The following is a 21,906-nucleotide window of genomic DNA, read 5'->3' on the forward strand; positions in this document are numbered from 1 at the left end:
GATAGTCGTTGTTTGGATGGGGGGCTTTGATCCATTTCCGCGGTAATGCCATCCATCCATCCAGAGCTGAACCAGGTTCCGCACAGTCGCGAAAACAAAGAAACCAAAAAAGCGGCAAACTGAATCTGCTCCGGAAGTCTGTTTGACGTCCAAAATGTTCAGAAGCCGAGACGCAGATTCCAGTTGGCACAGGCACCCCGGAAAGGACCACCAACAGCTGCGTCGGACATTCAGCTTCCAAAAAACGTCCAGAAACCAGAACACTTCTGGGTTTTGGGCATTTGGGAACCAGCATGTTTGGGTACCAAGGCGCTTGGGAACCAGGGTGTTTGGGTACCAAGACATTTGGAAACCAGGGCGTTTGCTACCAAGGCGTTTGGGTACCAAGCCATTTGGGAACCAGGGTGTTTGGGAACCAAGGCGTTTAGAAACCAGGATCCTTAAGAACCAGGGCTGATGCGGTCGATGTTTGTTGGAAGTGCGAAGGTTATCGCCTCTGGCATGCAGAGCATCCCTGGGTGTGTTCACAGGAATGCATTTCGGATTAATTCAGTTTTCCGGTCCGTTGTGATTCCCTCCATGCTTCCGCCCCCCCCCCCAGCGCATTGTCCCAGCATGTCGGTTGTGACCAAGACAGTCTGCCAAGGGAAATGCTGTTGTTGTAGTACTGTTAAAGGCTGTATTTTGCAGCTTCATTGCTTTCCAGGAACGGTTGCCAGGAAAACCCGGCTCAGCAAACACACCTCACTAAGGAGGCCAGTGGTGGGTGGAAAAATAGGTGCAATCCAGCACAAAACACATACAGTGTATTAACTGTTTCCATGCTGTGGCGGCCACTGAGCAAGATGACATCAGTTTTTTTAGATACTCTCAATGTTTCAGGAAGAAAAAAACCGTTACACACAAACGTATTTTCATAGAACCAGAGCTTTATTTTATTTTATTTTTTAATGTTTAAGAGTACTCTCATTTCCCGACTCATCTCGAAATACAGTCCATTTTCGGAGGATGCCAGCAAGGTTGAACCTTTCTGCAAAAAAGAGGCTTTTATGATTCCAAAAAGGAAATCTTCCTCCGCTTGTCCATATTAAGAGTTTGCCAGCAAGGTTGAACCTTTCTGCAAAAAAGAGGCTTTTATGATTCCAAAAAGGAAATCTTCCTCCGCTTGTCCATATTAAGAGTTTGCCAGTAAGGTTGAACCTTTCTGTAAAAAAAGGAAAAGGAAACTTTCCTCTGCTTGTCCGTATTAAGAGGATGTCAGCACGGTTGAACCTTTCTATAAAAAAAGGGATTTAAATCTTAAAGGGTTTTATTCTGTTTTTCATCTGTCAGGAGCTGCCCAGAGTGGCTGGGGAAGCCCAGCCTGATGGTCGGGGTATAGATAATATACTTGAATATTACCATTATTATTATTATTATTATTGTATTTCAGTAGTGGAATGGTCCAAATAGCCTAGGAACCACCGAGAATCGAGGAGATTCAACCTGGAAAGACTGCACCAAACCTGCCCTTCTTTCTTTCTATTTCTCCAACAAAAAATAAAAAATCCTTCTACCTTGTGTTCCTTTAAAGAAGAGGATTTCTGGCCCTCTCATTGGCCGGAGTTGAGTGAGATCCCTCCTGATTGGCTGAGAGAGGGAAAGAACTGCCCACTTTCAGACAGGTAAATTTTTCTTGCCGCAGATTGGGATATTCTTAAAGCTGCAGATTAGATGCTTCCGGGTGCCTGATTCTCTGCATCGTCAAAAAAACCTGGTTTTTCTTCTCGGATTTGAGGTTTTTTGCAACTGCAAAGTGGGAATTTTTCGTGCAACAAGATTTGGGATTCTTGAGACTGCAGACCAACTGGATTCCTCAAGATTAGGAAGAGGGACTTATTTTTGCATTGTCCAAAAAACTTGCTTTTCTTCTTTGATTTAAGTTTCACAACTCTGCAAATTGAGAATTTTTCGTGCAACAGATTTGGGATTCTTGCTCCAAATTATTAACCGGCCAGTCAGCTTTCCGAGGGGCCAAATTGTCCCAAAAATCTCATTTTCCCCCTCAGATTTGAGTTTTTTCCGCAACTCTGCCAAGTAGAAGAAGGGCAGGGTGGGTAGGATGAGCTGCGGCCCAGTTTCGAAACCCGCCAACATGGAAGACACAGATGTCTTCGAAGACATCCAACCAACGGTACAAATCTCAGAAAGTCAACAGGCTCTGGCCCAGGTAAGTGAGCTGCAGGAAAACCCCATATTCTGGGTTTTTTATTTATTTTTCATTTTTATATTTACTTACTTACTTAATTTTTATACCACCCTACACCCAAAGGACTCGGGGCCGTTCACGTAAAATATGGCATTTAATACCATTCTACCACAACGTCTGGTGTCTAAACTGGAAGATCTGGGGCTCCCGTTATCACTTTGTGGGTGGATATTGGACTTTCTGTCAGACCGCACCCAGAGGGTTCGGTTGGGCCTTATACCTCTAATACACTTAAGACTAACACAGGAACACCACAAGGATGCGTACTTAGTCCGCTCCTTTATATTCTCTACACGTATGATTGTGTCGCTGCTCACCCTAGTAATAGGGTTGTCAAATTTGCAGATGACACAACCGTGATTGGGCTCATCTCTGAAAGGGAGGGTGAAACGGACTATAGAGTTGAGGTGGAGCGGCTGACAGAGTGGTGCAGAGCTAACAACTTGCTCATAAATACAAGGAAGACAAAGGAGCTTGTGGTGGACTTCAGGAGACAGAAGAGCAATGTCCAGCCACTTCTGATTGATGGGGTCTGTGTGGAGAGGGTAACAACGTTCAGATTTTTGGGTATTGAGTTACAAGAGGATCTGTCCTGGAGTGCCAACACAAGGGGGCTTGTGAAGAAGGCGCAGCAGAGACTGTACTTTTTGAGAATCCTAAGGAAAAACCATCTTCCGCAGAAACTGCTGCTTGCCTTCTATCACTGTGCCATTGAGAGCGTGCTCACTTATGGCTTATGTGTGTGGTACGGAAGCTGTACTACCCAGGACAGGATGGGGTAGTGCAGAGTTGTGAAGGCAGCAGAGAGCATTGTTGGCTGCCCACTTTCCACCTTAGAGCAGATTTATGCCACAAGGTGCCAGAGGAAGGCACTGGACATAGTAAAAGATCCATCGCATCCTGGTCACTGTCTCTTCGAGCTCCTGCCGTCGGGACGGAGATACAGGACGATGAAGACAAGAACGAGCCGTCTCAAGAACAGCTTCTTCTCCAGAGCGATCTCGGCCCTGAATGGGAAACCTGGACTTTGAAAGTCATCTAATCTTCCTTGCTGTATTATACTGTATTGTTTTAATTAGTGTTTTTATAGTTGTTCTGATTTTGAGTGGAGTGCCCTACCTGGGTGGATGGAGCAGCCAAGTAATTTCGTTGTCCCTGAGAGGGGGCAATGACAATAAAGATATTATTATTATTATTATTATTATTATCATTATTATTATTATTATTATTAAATACGTAAAATTGAAATAAAAACAATAATTCAGTAAACACTCCCTGCCAAGTTGGCGCATATTGGCCTGAATACAGTACCGTATTGGCCTGAATATAAGGCACCCTTTAGCTTTTCACAGTTGGGATTTGGGGGAAAATATGAGGCTTATATTTGGGACAATACGGTACATTCTTATTTGGCTCAATGTCATTTTTTATTGTCTCCCTAGTAAATTATTGACCAAGGTCAATATTTGCTCCTCAGATCGTTCAATCTTGGTCTTGACCCCGGGTTCAAGATGCTTGTTCTTTTTCCTATGAGAACACTCTGAGGATAAGAGGGCAAAAAGCAGGGTGGATTTGATTTGAATTGAATCGATTTAAATCCCTAGTCCGGGAGACTTGATATAAAATCCTTTTTCAACCTTGCTGTGGCATCCACTTAATATGGACAATCAGAGGAAGGTTTTCTTTTTGGAATAATAAAATTCTTTTTCTACAGAAAGGTTCAACCTTGCTGGCATCCTCTTATATGGACAAGCAGAGGAAGATTTCCTTTGTGGAATCATAAATTTTCAGTCATTTCTACACTTCATTTAAAAAAAAAAATTAACCACATCAGTTAACAAACATGGATGCATATGGTACTATATTATTCTTTTACTTAAATAAATGTTTATTAAAGAAATGGTTATTTTTCTCCTTCCAATCAAGTATGGCAGAAAAGTTGTCCAGATATCGGCAGTTAACTTATTAAACCTCACTGTCATTTCATAATCTTTGCTCTATGTATTTCTAAGAGTGGAACCAAATCAGTAATTTTTGACAGAAGTGTAAAAACGACTCTGAAAATTTATGATTCCAAAAAGGAAACCTTCCTATGGTTGCCAATATTGAGGATGGCAGCAAGGTTGAGCCTTTCTGTAAAAAATGATTTCATTATTCCAATTAGGAAACATTCCTCTGCTTGTCCATATAGGAAGGTGCCAGCAAGGTTGAACCTTTCTGTAAAAAGGGGGATTTTATTATTCCACTAACTACCATTTCTCCTCCAGGCCCCCTTCGAAATAGACCAGTACCTCTCAGAACATTTGCCCGCCAACCCCCTGGACGTCGGGCAGAAGTACCGCCGGGAAAGCGCCTCCGTCGTCGACGAATACTTCTCCGCAGAGAAGCCACCTTCCGCCCACCTTCGCACGGGCTTCTACCGGCCCCCCAAGCCCCTCGCCCCCTTCGCACGGGTCAAATCGGAACCCGGCACCTTCTTGGCCAGGCCCGGCCCAGCATGGCAGACCCTCCCCGACTTTGGCAGCACCTTCCACGTCTTCTCCAACCCGGGTCGGATCTTGGGGTGCCTGTCTCTGGGCACCGGCCTGCCGCCGTCACCACCAAACTCGCAGCCTGGCAGCCCGGAGGTTGCCGAGGACATCTCTCAAAGGCAGGACCAGGCTGCCTCGTCAGTGAAAAGACCCCTCCAGGGCCAAATGCCAATGCTGCATGGTGGATTGCAGACACTCGCCGTGCCGATCCCCAAGTACAGCCAGAGGAACAACCCGGAGCTGGAGAAGAGAAGGGTCCATCATTGTGACTACTCCGGTAGGACCAATCCTTTTTTACTGAAAGGTTCACCCTTGCTGGCATCCCCTGAATATTAGCAAGGAGAAGGTTTCATTTTTGGGATAATAAAATCCCTTTTTAGACAAAGGTCCAACCTTGCTGGCATCCTCTTAAAATTGATAAGTGGCCTGAATATAAGCTGCACTTTCACTTTTCGTGGTCAGAATTTGGGGAAAAAGTGAGGCTTATATTCAGGCTAATACAGATTATTGTTATTATTATTATTACTTCTATTATTATTATTATTATTACTGCCACTGCTATTACTACTACTACTACTACAACAACAACAACAACAATAATAATAATTTATTATTTATACCCCGCCCATCTGGCTGAGTTTCCCCAGCCACTCTGGGTGGCCCCTAATCAAGTGTTAAAAACAATACAGCATTATATTAAAAACTTCCCTAAACAGGGCTGCCTTCAGATGTCTTCTAAAGATAGGATAGCTGCTTATTTCCTTCACATCTGAAGGGAGGGTGTTACACAGGGCGGGCGCCACTACCGAGAAGGCCCTCTGTCTGGTTCCCTGCAACCTCACTTCTTGCAATGAGGGAACTGCCAGAAGGCCCTCGGAGCTGGACCTCCGTGTCCGGGCTGAATGATAGGGGTGGAGATGCTCCTTCAGATCTACTGGGCCAAGGCCATTTAGGGCTTGAAAGGTCAGCACCAACACTTTGAATTTTGCTCGGAAACGTACTGGGAGCCAATGCAGATCTCTCAGGACCAGTGTTATGTGGTCCTGGTGGCCGCTCCAAGTCCCCAGTCTAGCTGCCGCATTCTGGATTAATTGCAGTTTCCGGGTCACCTTCAAAGGTAACTCCACATAGAGCGCATTGCAGTAGTCCAAGAGGTAACTAGAGCATGCACCACTCTGGTGAGACAGTCTGGAGGCAGATAGGGTCTCAGCCTGCGTACCAGGTGGACCTGGTAGACAGCCGCCCTGGACACAAAATTGATTGTCTCCTGTGAGTCCAAAATGACTCCCAGGCTGCACACCTGGTCCTTCAGGGGCACAGTTACCCCATTCAGGACCAGGGAGTCCCGCACACCCACCCGTCTCCTGTCCCCCAAAAACAGTACTTCTGTCTTGTCAGGATTCAACCTCAATCTGTTAGCGGCCATCCATCCTCCAACCGCCTCCAGGCACTCACACAGGACCTTCACCGCCTTCACTGGTTCTGATTTAAAAGAGAGGTAGAGCTGGGTATCATCTGCATATTGATGGACACCCAGCCCAAACCCCCTGATGATCTCTCTCAGCGGCTGCATGTAGATGTTAAAAAGCATGGTGGAGAGTACAGAACCCTGAGGCACCCCACAAGTGAGAGCCCAGGGGTCTGAACACTCATCCCCCACCACCACTTTCTGAATGCGGCCCAGGAGGAAGGAGCGGAACCACTGTATGACAGTGCCCCCAGCTCCCAGCCCCTCAAGACGGTCCAGAAGGATGTTATGGTCGATGCTATCAAAGGCCGCTGAGAGATCCAGCAGAACTAGGAAACAGCTCTCACTTTTGTTCCTAGCTCGCCGGAGATCTTCGACCAGCGCGACCAAGGCAGTTTCAGTCCCATGGTGAGGCCTGAATCCCGACAGAAGGGATCCAAATGGTCCGCTTCTTCAAGGCTTGCCTGGAGTTGTTCAGCAACCACGCGCTCAATCACCTTGCCCAAGAATGGCAGATTTGAGACTGTGCGATAGTTGGCAATATTGGCCGGGTCTAAAGATGTTTTTTGAAGAAGCGGTTTAATGACCGCCTCTTTCAGCGTATCTGGGAATGTTCCCCCACAGAGGGAAGCATTCACCACCCCGCAGAGCCCATCGCCCAGCCCTTCCCGGCTAGCTTTTATAAGCCAGGATGGGCAAGGATCCAGGAGACAGGTGGTTGGTTTCACGCGTCCAAGCAGCCTGTCCACATCCTCGGAGGTAACAGATTGGAATTGATCCCATATAACAGGACCAGACAGAACTCTAGCACTCTCCCGCCCTGGCCCTGCTCCCACTGTGGAGTCTACCTCCTTCTGAATCTGAGCGATTTTATCTGCAAAAAACTTTGCAAAAGCATTGCAGAAGATCTTGGGGTCCCTACCAGGCCCCGGTGGTACAGGTGGTTCCGATAAACTGCGAACCACGTGAAAGAGTCTCCTGCTGCTGTTTTCTGCAGATGCAATAGAGGTGGTGAAAAAGGCCCTCTACTACTACTACTATTATTTCACCCCACCAATTCATCCCGATCTCTTCACAGGTTGCACAAAGGTTTACACCAAAAGTTCTCACCTGAAAGCACATCAGAGGACTCACACAGGTATGTGGTTGGCTGCAGCTAAACCTGAGGGCGGCGAGATGTGCTTGTAAGGGAGATGATTGGGGTGGAATTAGAAATGCCCCCCGCCCCCTGGTGGATTTGATTTAAATGCAGTCGATTTAAATCACCATTTAAATCCCTGGTCAGTAAGAATCAATTTAAATCCTTTTTTACAGAAAGGTTCAGCCTTGCTGGTATCCTAATATGGACAACTGGAGAAAGGTTTTCGTTTTGGAATGATTAAATTACTTTTTTTTAGTTCAACCTTGCTGGAATCCTCTTAATATTGACAAACGCAGGGAGGTTTCATTTTTGGAATAATAAATTTTCAGAGTAGTTTTTTACAGTTATATCCTGGGTAGATTTGATTTAAATCAAATTGATTTAAATTTCGATTTAAATCACAATTTAAACCCCTAGTCAGTAAGACTTGAATTAAGTCCTTTTCCTTACAGTAACACTGTAAAAACAACTCTGAAAATTTATTATTCCAAAAAAGAAACCTTCCTCCACTTGTCCATATTAAGTGGCTGAACCTTTCTGTAAAAACAATGATTTTATTATTCCAAAAATTAAACCTCCCTCTGCTTGTCCACATTAAGAAGATACCAACAAGAACGAACCTCTCAGTAAAAAAAAGGATTTCAGTCAAGTCTTACGGACTAGGGATTTCAATCGCCATCCATCCTCCAACCACCTCCAGGCATACCCAGCTGGTTCCGATTTCTGGGTGCCATTCGAACCCGCAGCCCCAACCCCTGGGCATCTGCTACGAAAATGAGCCCTGGGAGGAGAAAGGCTGGGCAGATGTTTCTAACGCTGCTCCTTTTCCTTCTTTCTTCTGCCCCATTTCCAGGCGAGAAGCCATATCGGTGCACTTGGGACGGGTGTGAATGGTGCTTCGCCCGATCTGACGAGCTGACACGCCACTACCGGAAACACACGGGTGCCAAACCCTTTGGGTGCCTCGCCTGTGGGCGATGTTTTTCCCGATCGGACCACTTGGCGCTGCACATGAAAAGGCACCAGAACTAAAGATGGAGGCCCCCAGCCAAAGAGCCGCATTGTACATATTAAGACGATGTCAGCAAGGCTAAACCTTTTTGTAAAAGATGGGGTTTTATTATTCCAAAAAAGAAACCTTCCTCCGCTTGTCCATATTAAGAGGATGCCAGCAACTCTGAACCTTTCTGTAAAAAAAGGGGATTTTATTATCCCCAAAAGGAAACCTTCTTTGGTGCTCAAACGCCCTGTAAGAGTGCCCCATCTACTTGGTTTCCCCTCCGACCCATTTTTGATTTTGTTTTATACATTTTGAATGTTTTGCTTAAATACCATCTGTCATTGTGTTAAATTTTGTATTAAATGCCATCTGTTAAACATCTTTATCCCATTTTCCTTTATTGCCTCGCAAGCCGCAAATCTCCAACTCTCCATCCATAATTTCCCCCATGATGATAATCGAATCATTTTACTACCGATATCCATAGCCTATTGGATCATTACCTCTTTTACATCCCATTGCAATAAAATTCCATATATTTTAGAAATCACCTTTGTCTTGCAATAATTCTTGCAATAATTCTTTATCTAATATTGAAATTTCACTTGCAAAACCTGTTTTGTTTTTTTATCTGCTTTGAACACTTCATTTTGTTGGTACTGAATCCAACCTGTGGCTCATTGGTTTTTGTGACTGTGTGGATCCCAGTTCAGCTATTGATTGATTGATTGATTGTGTGATTGCGGAAACGAATCAAACCCGCCCCCATCCAAACAATGACTATCACTAGTGCAGGTCAGGAAAAAAATAAATTCCAATTTTTATCATCTACAAGATCTTATTTATTTTATCGTACAGTCTATTGATTATTGGTTTCATTTCGGGGATCAGATTCTCAATAAAGAGCAAAATTCACATTCAAATGGCTGTTTTTAAAAGTCTGGAACGGATCAATCAGGTCAGTGCAGGTGAGGAAAAAAATTAATTTCAGTTTCTATCATCTATAAGATCCTATTTATTTCATAGTACAGTCCATTGATTATTGGTTTCGTTTTGGGGATCAATGGTCTTGTTAGAGAGCAAAATTCATGTTAAATTGCTGTCTTAATCCGTTTTGCATTCCTTTCTATGGCAAAGCATGACTCGCACTTGGAACGCTTTGGACTGAAATTTGAGACTCAAAGTAACCCTGTCCTGTCTTATTTACCGTATTTTTCGCTCTATAACATGCACCTGACCATAACACGCACATCGTTTTTAGAGGAGGAAAACAAGGGAAAAAACATTCTGAATGAAACAGTGGATGTATCATTTTTGTGCTTCATGCTGTGGCCACAGACATGTGATCTGATGGTGAATTTGGGGTGACCCAATGCAAAAATCCTGAGAATTCCTGTGGATCCATGTTTGTAACCACGTTTTTGTACCATTGCAGCCCCAGGCAACAGTGGGTGCGTGGTTTTTTTGGTGCAGGCTGTAGCCATGGACATGCTATGTGATCTGATGGTGAATTTGAGGTGACCCAATGCAAAGATCCTGAGAATCCCTGTGGATCCATGCTTTGTAACCACATTTTTGCACCATTGCAGCCCCAGGCAACAGTGGGTGCGTGATTTTTTTGGTGCAGGCTGTAGCCATGGACATGCTATGTGATCTGATGGTGAATTTGGGGTGACCCGATGCAAAGATCCTGAGAATCCCTGTGGATCCATGCTTTTTAAACACGTTTTTGCACCATTGCAGCCCCAGGCAACAGTGGGTGCGTGATTTTTTTGGTGCAGGCTGTAGCCATGGACATGCTATGTGATCTGATGGTGAATTTGGGGTGACCCGATGCAAAGATCCTGAGAATCCCTGTGGATCCATGCTTTGTAACCACATTTTTGCACCATTGCAGCCCCAGGCAACAGTGGGTACGTGATTTTTTTGGTGCAGGCTGTAGCCATGGACATGCTATGTGATCTGATGGTGAATTTGGGGTGACCCAATGCAAAGATCCTGAGAATCCCTGTGAATCCATGCTTTTTAAACACGTTTTTGCACCATTGCAGCCCCAGGCAACAGTGGGTGCGTGATTTTTTTGGTGCAGGCTGTAGCCATGGACATGCTATGTGATCTGATGGTGAATTTGGGGTGACCCAATGCAAAGATCCTGAGAATCCCTGTGGATCCATGCTTTGTAACCACATTTTTGCACCATTGCAGCCCCAGGCAACAGTGGGTGCGTGATTTTGGGGGGCAGGCTGTAGCCATGGACATGCTATGTGATCTGATAGTGAATTTGGGGTGACCCAATTCAAAGATCCTGAGGATCCATGTGGATCTATGCTTTGTAACCACATTTTAAGTGGGGAGCGAAGGAAAAACAAAGAAGGGACATGAGAGGGGTGTGCAGAGAAGCAGCTGGCTAAGAATGCAGGAGAGGGATTTAACGGGAGGGAGGAAAGAAAGGCAAAAGTTTCCCCCCACCCAAGCCAGCCATATCTCTCTCTCTCTCTCTCTCTCTCTCTCTCTCTCTCTCTCTCTCCCTCTCCCTCTCCCTCTCTCTCTCTCCCTCCCCCCTCTCTCTCTCCCTCTCCCCCAGCAGCACCGGAGCACAGAGAGGAATGCTTTCCCCTCTGCTTGCCTGGAGGGGAGGGGCTTTCCCTGCTCTTTGTTCCGTTTCAGCAAACACAGCAACGAAACAGAGGCGGGTGGGCAGTAAGACCCTGAGGCAGAATGCAGGAAAGCAGCCGCTTCCTCTTTTCAGGTTTCCCTTCTCCGTGAAGCGCGATTTGATTTTTGCCTGATTTTTCGGCTCCAGGGATTTTTTCTTCTCTACATTCGGTCTATAACACGCACAGACATTCCCCCTTCCTTTTTAGAAGAAAAAATCTGCGTGTTATAGAGAGAAAAATACGGTACTTCATCAAACGGTCCATTGACAATTGCTTTCGTTTCAGTGATCAATGCTCTCGCTCAAGAGGAAAATCCACAAACAGCTCTCAATCAATCCCTTTCTATGGGAATGCGCCACTCGCACTCGGAACCCGGGGAGATGTTCATGTCCATATCCCACCCCAAATCTCATATATTGATCCGTACAAGGAAGACCCTCCTCTGTTGCCCCCAGACCCTCCCATCCGCCAAAGGGGAAATTACCCCCATCGGTCAAACCATGTTTCAGGTTCATGTCCTCCTCGACCCCTTCTGCCAAAGGGGAATGGCTCCCGTCAATTGAGGTTATTCCTCTTATCCCCAAAAGGAAACCTTCCTCCGATTGTCCCTATTCAGAGAATGTCAGCAAGGCTGAACCTTTCGGTAAAGGTCCGAGAGACTCCACCCATCTTGGCTTGGGTATCAAACTCGCTGTCATGGTTCTTCACTCTGCCAAAGTTTCTCCTTTGACCCCTGGATATTTGGGGGGGGATCCGAGGGTGACCACTGGCCCTCCAATTTCACATCATGATGTGTCTCCGGCGATGGAGAGCCAGGTGGTCCGAGCGTGAGAAGCTCCGGTCGCAGTCCGAGCAGCGGAAGGGCTTGATGCCTGTGTGTTTCCGGAAATGCCGGGTCAATTCATCAGAACGGGCAAATTTCCAGGTACAGCCCTCCCAGGTACACTTATACGGCTTCTCTCCTGCAGGGGGCAACAGAGGGTTATTGTTTTAGTAACATGAAATAAATAAGATGCCAGCAAGGCTGTCCCTTCCTTTTAACAAAGGGATTTTATTATTCCAAAAAGAAACCCTTCATCCCATTGTCAGTATTAGGAGGATGCCAGCAAGGAATTTATTATGATAAAAAAAGTCTTCCTCTGATTGTCAATATTAAGAGGATGCCAGGAAGGTTGACCCTACCTGTGTGTATCCTTCTGTGCGCTTTTAAGTGTGAGCTCTTTGTGTAAACTTTGCTACAACCCTCAAAGTCGCACTGGTGAATGCGCCTCTTCTTGAGGTCCGGGGAGTCGGTCTGCTGCATCTGGCTCACGGAGGAAGGCCTGGCAAGAGATCGGCAGAGAGGAGGGGGGTAACAAAATACTACTACTACTAGTACTAGTTTATTATTTCTACCCCGCCCACCTGGCCACTCATTGTTAGAAATAAACTAACAATTAAAAAAACAGGAAAAAACAGACACATGACAAACACCAGAACCTGATAGTAAGACTCAACATCCTATTATTATTATTATTATTATTATTATTATTATTATTAGATCCCTAACCCTCCCATCTGGCCACTCATTGTTAAAAATAAAATAACAATGAAAAAAACAGTCAAAATCAAGGACGAGAAACAGCAGAACCTGAGAGTAAGATTCAGCTAACAACAACTCTATCCCTAATCCCTGTCCCTAACTCCTATTCCTATCTCTAACCCTTATTGCTAACCCTAATCCTAATAATAATAATAATAATAATAATAATAATAATAATAACAACAGTATAAATTAAATCGATTTAAATCACAATTTAAATCCCTAGTCCATAAGACTCGATTTAAATCCTTTCTTTACAGAAAGGTTCATCCTAGCTGGCATCCTCTGGCAGGAAACTCACTCTCTCTGGAGCTCGGGGAAGGAGGCCGGGCGGCTCTCCGAAGCGCTGTCATCGCTCTCGCTGCCAATGCCAACTGGACAAATGGAACCGGGGTCCACTTTCACTGCAGGGAAAAAGAAAGGCACATTCAGAAAAAGGACAAGACTTTCCGGGAGATATTTGTAGTTTCCTGGAGTTTAGTGATCTGACATGGTCATTTCTCCCTGCCTTTGTTTACTTCCCCTTTTGGGAATAATGAAATCCTTTTTTTAAAGAAAGGTTCAGCATCCTCTTAATGTGGACAATCGGAAGCAGCTTTCCTTTTTGGAACAATGAAATCCTTAATTTAGTGAAAGGTTCAGCGTTGCTGGCATCCTCTCAATATGTAGAATCGGAGGAAGCTGAGAAAATCCTTCATTTAGTGAAAGGTTCAGCCTTGCTGGCATGCTCTTAATATTGTCATGATCTATGACCACCCTGCAGCGCCCTCACCGGACCCGGCGTCCTTCCCGTCGCCCCCGATGAGGGGCACCGTCACGGCGGCTGCCGCCACCCCGTCGGCCGGCACGGCGGCATAGACGACCGGCAGCGACTGGACCACCAGCGGGATGGTCTGGAGTTTACCCATCTTGCCGGGCAGCTGGAACGAGGGGATCGTGTGGATCACGTGCAGGATCTGCTGCCCGCCGCTGCCCTGGCTTGAGGCCAGGATGGAGCCCGGAGACAGGACAGCTGGGATGGCCGAGGACGCGGAGCCCAGTGGCGCCGGTGACACGGCGGGTGGTGCACCGGTCCGGAAGCAGGAGAGAGGGATCTGGGGCACTGGTGGCACCTTGGTTTTGTGGACCGACAGATCCACCGGCTCGGCCAGCAGCTCCTCAGGGGGTTCAGTCTTAATGTCACTCAGCAACGCGGCCGGCAGCTCGCCGTCACCCAGCAGTGGCGAGGAACTCATGGTGGGCAGAGGTGCCAGGAGCCTGGGGAAGGGAAGAGAAGGGCCAGTCAGGTCTGGGTTCCTGAACACCTTGGGAAGGTTTCCTTATTGAAATCATAAACCCCCTTTTGTCTTAACCCCCTTTTGTCTTTGGCATCCTCTGATTGACAATCGGAGGAAGGTTTCCTTTCTGCAATAATACAGAAAGGTTCAACCTAGCTGGCATCCACTTACTTTTAGACAAGCTGAGGAAAGTTTCCTTTCTGGAATAGTGAAATTCCTTTTGTACAGAAAGGTTCAGCCTTGCTGGCCTCATCTGAATATGGCGAAGTGGAGGGAGGTTTCAATTTTGGAATAATAAAATCCCTTGTTTTACAAAAAGCAGAGGAAAGTTTCCTTTTGGGAATCATAAAATTATTAATGAAATTATTGTTCTTCATTATTATTATTATTATTATTATTATTATTATTATTATTATTAATTTTATCTTTATACCGCCTTATACCCAAAGGTCTCAGGGCGGTTCACATACAATATTGCATACATGAAATCAAAATACAAACAACAACCCTTTAGTAGTATGATGATGATGATGATGATGATTTCCTAAGGCCAAGACTGTGAGCACTCATGATGCTCCCTGCCCAAATAAAACTGAAGATGCTTTTTTTTACAGAAAGCTGGGGGTTGCAAGTGCCGCCAAAAGCTTTGCAAAAAGGGCCCCCCTGGCTGCAGTCGGACCCCCAAGGCCTTTCCAAGAGTTGGCAAAGGGCAGCCCTGGAGAACTGACTCGGGTGTGGGGCACCCCTCCAAAATGCACCCACCCACCCACTTCTACCCACAGTCAAAAGGAAAGCCCAGCCAGGGTGCCCTGCCTTTACAGAAAGGTTCGACCTTGCTGGCATCCTTTTTAAAATATTGACAAGCAGAAGGTGGTTTCCTTTTTGGAATGATAGAATCTGTATTGTTTTTTTGTTTTTGTTTTTACAAAAAGGTTCAGCCTTGCTGGCCTCCTCTTAATATGGACAACCGGAGGAATGTTTCCTTTTTGGAGTCATAAGTTTTCAGAAATGCATAGACTATTAGACCAATAATTATAAAATTATAGGGAAGTTTAATAACTGTTTCTGTTTGGACAACTTTTCTGCTGTGCTTGATTGGAAGGAGAAAAGGAATCATTTCCTTCATAACTATTTAAACAATTTCTTTAACTAAAACAACATTATGGTATATGTATCCATGTTTGTTAATTGATGTGCTTAAACTTTTTTTAAAAGAAAAATTTAGGGCAGGCTTCCTCAACCTCAGCCCTCCAGATGTTTTGAGACTACAATTCCCAGCATCCCTGACCTGCTAGCTACAGATCATAGGAGTTGTAGGTCAAAAACATCTGGATGGCTGATTTTGAGGCCTAACTGACTGAGTTTCAGCACACATGAAAAACTTTAAACAAATCCTTCTTTCCTGTTGAATAGCCTTTGAACTAACTTAAAGAGAAAATATTGAGAAAGATTTTTCCTCCCAAACCATTTTATTTTAAAAATCCGATTTAAGGCAGTTCAGAGAGAGGAAGTGGGGGAGAGAGAGGGAGAGATATGTGAAGGCAAGGCTTGCTGGAGCATTACAGGGAAGCCAGCCTGCAGGCTCTGTTGCCATGGCAACCAGATGCACCTGAGGATGGAGCTGGTACCCAGGCCCGCATCTCTTTCTAGGGGAAAGCGCACCTCACTTTTGGAATTTGAGTGCGAATTTTGGGGGGCGGGCAGGACGGCAAAAGTCTCTCTGTGCACGAGGCAGTGACGAGAGGACAGAGGGCCCAGAGCTCGGCCTCTGGGGCAACGTAGAGTTCCCCTCTGGCCCCTCGCAGGGAGAAGGGACCCTTCCATTGCCCGCCTGCCCACCAAGGGGGCCAAGAGGGACCCGGTCTCCCTGCTGGTCTGAGGCTGCTGGTGCTGATGCTGATGGGGCCAGGTACCAAGCTCTATCGGGTGCATCCTGTTGCCGTGGCAACAGAGCCTGCAGGCCGGCTTCCTTGTGATGCTCAAGCAAGCCCTGCCTTCACATCTCTCTCTCTCTCTCTCTCTCTCTCTCTCTCTCTGTGTCTTCTCTACTTTTTTTGCTCTCTATTCCTCTCTCAAATCTCCCTTCCTCTATCCCTCTCTTCTTTCTTTCCCTCCCTGGCCTATTTCTTCTTCTTCTTTTCTCTCTCTTTCTCCCCTCTCTTTCTCTCTACTTTTTTCTCTTTCTCTCCATTTCTCTCCAATCTCCTTTCATCTATCCTCTCTTCTCTCTTTCCCTCCCTCTTCCTCCCTGGATTCTTCCCCTCTCTCTCCCCCCCCCCTTTATTTGCCAGCAGAGAAGGGCGAGGCCCGGAGGAAATTCCTGCCATAGGTGCGGACACGGCTGCAGGCGGCTGGGTGTGCCCCCATCTCGCCAGCTCTTTAGGCCGGCCAGAGCTTTCCTGGATAATAAGGAACATTTTATTATTTCTACTCTGCCCATCTGGCCCTCTCCGCCCAGCTTCAGCTGCCTTGACAAGCCCTAAGCAAGGAGGCGAATCTGGCCCAGAGCCAAGTGCAAGGAGTGGCGCCCGCCCATCCCCTTTGCAACCTCTCCATGACCTGGCGCTACCCAGGCCCTGCCCAGAGTGGAAGAATGTGGGCGTTCCTGCTGCTGCTCGCTCTCCACCCAGCACATGCTGGGTGTGCCTCCTAGACTTTAAAAAAAACCCTAAAACAGCAATTTAATATGAATTTCTCTATCTAACGAGACCTAAAAGGAAAGGAATAAGCAGTCTTTGGACCCCTGGGCTCTCACTTGTGGAACGTCTCCCCCCCCCATGCTTTTTAACTTCTAAATGAGCCTGCAGTGAGAGATTATCAGGGGGTTTCCGCTGGGGGTTCACCAGTATGCGGATGATACCCAGCTCAGCCTCCCTTTTAAATCAGAACCAGTGAAGGCAGTCAAGGTCCTGTGTGAGTGCCTGGAGGCGGTTGGAGGATGGATGGCGGCTAACAGATCTGGACGAGACTGAAGTCCAGTTGTGGGGGGGCACCCTGGTCCTGAATGGGGCAACTGTGCCCTTGAAGGACCAGGTGCGCAGCCTGGGGGTCATTTTGGACCTATGGAGGCGCAGGTCCATTCTGTGTCCAGGGCAGGTGTATCTGGGATGCAGGATGAGACCCTCCCTGCCCACCAACTGTCTTGCCAGAGTGGTGCATGCTCTGGTTATCTCCCACTTGGACTACTGCAATGCGCTCCATGTGGGGCTACCTTGGAAGGTGACCCAGAAACTACAATTAATCTAGAATGTGGCAACTGGGAGCGGCTGCCGAGACCACAGAACACCAGTCTTGAAAGGCCTACATTGGATCCCAGGACATTTCTGGGCACAATTCAAAGTGTTGGTGCTGACCTTGAAAGCTTTCAACAGCCTTGGTCCTGTAGACCTGAAGGAGCGTCTCCACTCCAGACACTGGGGTCCCTCTCCCGAGGGCCTTCTGGCTTTTAGAAGACATTGGAAGGCACCCCTGTTTAGGGAAGTTTGTAAGGTTTGACGTTTTAGTCTGTTTAGTATTTTGTTGGCAGCCACCAAAAAGAACAACACTGGAACAGTGGGGGCGTGACCTGGAATGGACAAGAAAAGAGGGGTGATAACCCCGCTCTGGAAATCTTTGGAAAGAGCGCAGGCCAGAAAGAAGGCCATGAGCCACCAATTCAGTCCTGCCATCTCCACAGTTTTTCCCAGTGAGATTTTTTGGAATTGTTCCTCGAGGACAGCCGAAGGTGGTATATTCAATCTTGCAAGAGTAGAAGCGCGTCGCTATTTTGCAATTACAATGGTACCTCAGGTTAAGTACTTAATTCGTTCCAGAGGTCCGATCTTAACCTGAAACTGTTCTTAATCTGAAACACCACTTTAGCTAATGGGGCCTCCTGCTGCCGCTGCACAATTTCTGTTCTCATCCTGAAGCAAAGTTTTTAACCCAAGGTACTATTTCTGGGTTAATGGACTCTGTAACCTGAAGCTGAGGGGACGCGGGTGGCGCTGTGGGTAAAACCTCAGTGCCTAGGACTTGCCGATCGTATGGTCGGCGGTTCGAATCCCCGCGGCGGGGTGAGCTCCTGTCGTTCGGTCCCAGCTCCTGCCCACCTAGCAGTTCGAAAGCACTCTTAAGTGCAAGTAGATAAATAGGTACCGCTTTATAGCGGGAAGGTAAACGGCGTTTCCGTGTGCTGCGCTGGTGCAGGCTCGCCAGAGCAGCTTTGTCACGCTGGCCACGTGACCCGGAAGTGTCTCCGGACAGCGCTGGCTCCCAGCCTCTTAAGTGAGATGAGCGCACAACCCTAGAGTCGGACACGACTGGCCCGTACGGGCAGGGGTACCTTTACCTTTACCTTACTATTTCTGGGTTAATGGACTCTGTAACCTGAAGTGTATGTAACCTGAAGTGTATGTAACCTGAGGTACCACTGTATCAAAGTTGTGCAAATAGGGTGCCAAAGAGTCAAATAGGTGGAAAGAAGTGATACCATGGGTAAAATTTCCCGATTGTGGCCAAGTTGTTCTGACGCTGGAGATTGTTTAGCTTGTTTGCTTGACTAAAACCCAAAGTGATTAGCTGTTGTGGTGATAAACCAAAAGAGTGAAGTTTTGGAAAGACAATTTCAGTCCAGGCGCTCTGATGACAATCTTTTTGCACTAGGGATATTAGACGGGGGAATCTTGAGTTCAGACGAAGCCAGCCGCGTGGTACCCTGGTTCTCAAACTTAATCCGTTCCGGAACCCTCTCTGCGCGCTTGGCTGCGCCCTCTGCCGCTCCCGTTTGCTGGGTTTGTGCCGCCTCCGCGCTTTCACCTCCTCCGCCCACCACCCGGGGGCGCCCCCGCCTGTCAACCCGGAGCCAGTCTCACTCCATCGCCTCGCAGACACCGGGGGCGCAGTGGCCACCCATGGATCGTTCTCACAGAGCCTGCTCGAGCCCCGGACTCGCTGCCAGACAGGGGCTCGAGCGCACCCCCTCGGGAGACGCCAAGCAGAGGCTCTCCCGTGCGTAAAAGTCGCGGCTGCCGGTCCTCCAGCTTTTCCTCTTCCCTGCGCACTGCCCGCCGCTCCCATTTCCTCGGGGGGCACCGCCTCCGCGCTTCCACCTCCTCCACCCACTCACCGCCCGGGGGCGCCCCCATCTGTCGACGCGGAGCCAGTCTCGCTCCCTCGCCGCCTCTGGGAGCGCAGCGGCCACCCTGGCTCCACCCGCGGGATCGTTCTCACGTAGCCTGCTCCAGCCCCCCACTCCCCGACTCGCTGCCAGCCAGAACCAGGGGGACTAGGGAGCAGCAGTGCCGCGCCAGAAAGCCCCCCACCCCGCCACCCCACCTCGGGAGAGGCCCAGCAGTGGCTCTCCCGTGCGTAATAACAGGCGCAGCGGCCCGGCCTCTCCAGCTCCTCCTCTTTCCTGCGCGCTCGACTGCGCCCTCTGCCGCTCCCGTTTCCTCGGGGGGTGGCGCCTCCGCCTCCTCCGCTAACTGCCCTTGACCGACGCTTCCTTGCCCGCTTAGCGCCTCCGCGCCGGGCGCACCTCTCTCCACGGGTCCCCGTGCGCAAAGGCAGTCTGGCTGGACGCGCCGGTGGTGGCGGCGGCGGCGGCGGCGGCGGCTTCTCTTCTCCGCTGAGCCGGGTTCCCCCACCATTTGCCAGTCCCTGACCCCACCCACCACCGCCTCCACCCACCGCCCCCGCCCCCACCTGTCAACCCGAGCCACCCTGGCTCCATCACCCGTGGGATCGGCTCACGGAGCTTGCTCGAGCCCCAGAACAGGAGCGGTAGCGGGGGAGGGGGAAGCAGCAGAGCCGCGCCAGAAAGCCCCCACCCCCGCCACACCCCCTCGGGAGACGCCCAGCCGAGGTTCTCCTCCGTTAGTAGTAGACGCCTCCAGCTCCTCCTCTTCCCGGCGGGCTCGGCTGCGTCCTCTGCCGCTCCCGTTTGCGGGAGGCTGGCACCGCCTCCGCGCTTCCGCCTCCTCCGCCCACCGTCCTTGACCGCTTCCCTGCCCACCCACCCGCCACCTCCTCCACCCACCGCCCTGCTTGACCACCTCCCTGCCCGCTCCTCTCGCCGGCGGTCCCCGTGCGCTAAGCGAGCCTGTCTGGCTGCTTTTCTCCGACGAGCCGGGTTCACCCACCCATCTGCCTGTCCCTCACCCCACCCACCACCGCCTCCACCCACCGCCCTGCAGGACCACCTCCCAGCCCGCTCCGCGCTGGGCGCACCTCTTGCCGGGGGTACCCAAGCCTGGCTGGCCGCGCCGGGGGCGGCGGCGGCTTCTCTTCTCCGCTGAGCCGGGTTCCCCCACCCATTTGCCCGTCCCTGACCCCACCCATCACCGCCTCCACCCACCGCCCACTGCCCCGGACCGCTTCCCCGCGCGCTCACCGCCTCCGCGCAGTGCGCTCCCCTCGCCGTGTGCGCAAAAGCGAGCCTGGCTGCTGGACGCGGCGCCGGTGGCGGCGGCTCCTCTCTCCCCCACCCAACTGCCTGACCCCACCCAGCGGCTCCACCCAGTCGCGACTCCACGGGCTGTCAATCAGCAGCGGCGGTGGGGGGAGGGGAGAAGGCAGGTGGCCAAATTGCGCGGCCGAGGGCGCAGCCGCCGCCGCCCTCCTTTTTCACCCTTTTACCATTCCCCCCTCCCCGCACCAGCAGGAGCCGATCCGGGTTGGGCTGCTCCGCCCTTTCTGACTCTACCTTCCCGCGGACAGGAGGCAGGCAGCCTTTCCCAGAGGCGAGTCCAGCCTTCCAAGTCCTTTTATTGGCTTTCCAAATTAATACGAATCAAACCTAATTATTTTAATCTAATACAATTTTCTAATTATATTAATAACAACAACAAATTATTTCTACCTCTCTCATCCGGCTGGGTTTCCCCAGCCACTCTTTGCAGCTTCCAACAAAAGATAAAAAATACATTAGAATGTCTGTCATTCAAAATTTCTGTAAACAGGGCTGCCTTCAGATGTCTTCTAAATGTCTAATTTAGTTGTTTATTTCTTTGACATCTGATGGGAGGGCATTCCACAGGGCGGGCGCCACCACCAAGAAGGCCCTCTTCCTGGTTGCCAACATACAGTGGTACCTGGATTCTCAAATGTAATCCGTTCCGAACCCAAAGCACACTTTCCCATGCAAAGGAATTCCAAACAGATTAAACTATTCCAGACTTTTAAAAACAGCAATCTGAACATGAATTTTACTTTCTAATGAGACCACTGATCCATAAAATGAAAGCAATCACTAATGTACTGTACGGTAAAATAAATAAGATATTGTAGATGATAAAAATGAAAAGTAATTTTTTTTCTTACCTGCACTGATGATAAGTCATTGTTTGGATGCTTCTAGCCATTTCCGCAGTCACACTGTCAATCCATCAGGAGCTGAACTGGGTTCCACACAGCCACAAACAGAGGAACCGAAAAAGCCACAAAAACACCAAATCAAGAGAATAAGCAAAGTACCATTTGACTTCCGAAATGTTCAAAAACCGAGACACGGCTTCAGATTGGCACAGGCACCCCAGAAACAATTGCCGGCAGCCGCGTTAAACACTCAGCTTCCGGAAAATGTCCAAAAACTGGAACACTTCCTTCGGGCTTTTTGGCGTTTGGGAAACCGAGACCAGGCCGAAACCCCGATGGAAATGGACCCAGAAAACCAGTTTCTGTGAGTTATGTGGCTATTCCCTGCTGTGTGGAAAACGCAGGCAGCCAACCTGCTTCCCGCTCCAGCGCCCGATCCGGCTCCGGACTAAGCCCTCCGGACGTCTGCAGAGCCCCACCCCAGTTCACCTTTGAATGTATTTTTTATCTTTTGTGGGAAGGCGCCCAGAGTGGCTGGGAAAACCCAGCCAGATGAGCGCGGTAGAAATCATTTATTATTATTATTATTATTATTATTATTATTATTATTATTATTCACTTGGGCTCTGCAGAACTCCAGAAGGGAAAACAGGAGCGCTGTTGGCAAAGGTGATAGCGCCGCAAGAACAGTTTTCATCTGGCGAAG

The 21,906-nt window shown here is 48.6% G+C and overlaps 2 protein-coding genes across 5 annotated transcripts; one reads left to right on the forward strand and one right to left on the reverse strand.

Annotated features, from left to right (window-relative positions):
• The first annotated feature begins 1,107 nt into the window (after positions 1-1,107).
• On the forward strand, positions 1,108-9,311 carry LOC310836994 (Krueppel-like factor 5). 2 transcript variants are annotated; one of them, XM_083723095.1, is made up of 4 exons: positions 1,447-2,209; positions 4,516-5,056; positions 7,326-7,385; positions 8,242-9,311. In XM_083723095.1, exons 1-4 carry the CDS (start codon positions 2,102-2,104, stop codon positions 8,418-8,420), a joined length of 888 nt encoding a protein of 295 aa, XP_083579221.1. In that variant the 5' UTR covers positions 1,447-2,101; the 3' UTR covers positions 8,421-9,311. The 2 variants fall into 2 exon arrangements, with proteins under 2 accessions (XP_083579222.1, XP_083579221.1); XM_083723096.1 differs by lacking the exon at positions 7,326-7,385 and having other exon boundaries at positions 1,108-2,209.
• Positions 9,312-11,295: 1,984 nt separating this feature from the next.
• On the reverse strand, positions 11,296-21,760 carry KLF8 (KLF transcription factor 8). Of its 3 annotated transcripts, XM_083723044.1 has the most exons (6): positions 18,273-19,416; positions 17,258-17,864; positions 13,400-13,884; positions 12,929-13,031; positions 12,228-12,367; positions 11,296-12,007 (listed from the first exon to the last, which is right to left on the reverse strand). In XM_083723044.1, exons 3-6 carry the CDS (start codon positions 13,860-13,862, stop codon positions 11,826-11,828), a joined length of 888 nt encoding a protein of 295 aa, XP_083579170.1. In that variant the 5' UTR covers positions 13,863-13,884; positions 17,258-17,864; positions 18,273-19,416; the 3' UTR covers positions 11,296-11,825. The 3 variants fall into 3 exon arrangements, with proteins under 3 accessions (XP_083579170.1, XP_083579169.1, XP_083579168.1); XM_083723043.1 differs by lacking the exons at positions 17,258-17,864; positions 18,273-19,416 and adding an exon at positions 21,207-21,760; XM_083723042.1 differs by lacking the exons at positions 17,258-17,864; positions 18,273-19,416 and adding an exon at positions 20,071-20,229.
• Positions 21,761-21,906: the final 146 nt, after the last annotated feature.

Source organism: Podarcis gaigeae (genome assembly GCF_964106915.1).
Source record: "Podarcis gaigeae genome assembly, chromosome: Z".
Classification (NCBI taxonomy): Eukaryota; Metazoa; Chordata; class Lepidosauria; order Squamata; family Lacertidae; genus Podarcis; species Podarcis gaigeae.

What these genes read in the sequence shown, in the direction of transcription:
- KLF8 (XM_083723042.1), bottom strand. Translation starts at nt 20,225, where the DNA reads ATGGGTGGGGTCAGGGACGGGCAAATGGGTGGGGGAACCCGGCTCAGC. An exon ending in CGGGAAGGACGCCGGGTCCG is followed by an intron (nt 13,032 to 13,399) that starts GTGAGGGCGCTG and finishes TTTTCCCTGCAG; the next exon opens with TGAAAGTGGACCCCGGTTCC. An exon ending in TTCCCCGAGCTCCAGAGAGA is followed by an intron (nt 12,368 to 12,928) that starts GTGAGTTTCCTG and finishes ATCTCTTGCCAG; the next exon opens with GCCTTCCTCCGTGAGCCAGA.
- LOC310836994 (XM_083723095.1), top strand. Translation starts at nt 2,102, where the DNA reads ATGAGCTGCGGCCCAGTTTCGAAACCCGCCAACATGGAAGACACAGAT. An exon ending in GTCAACAGGCTCTGGCCCAG is followed by an intron (nt 2,210 to 4,515) that starts GTAAGTGAGCTG and finishes TTTCTCCTCCAG; the next exon opens with GCCCCCTTCGAAATAGACCA. An exon ending in ACATCAGAGGACTCACACAG is followed by an intron (nt 7,386 to 8,241) that starts GTATGTGGTTGG and finishes CCCCATTTCCAG; the next exon opens with GCGAGAAGCCATATCGGTGC.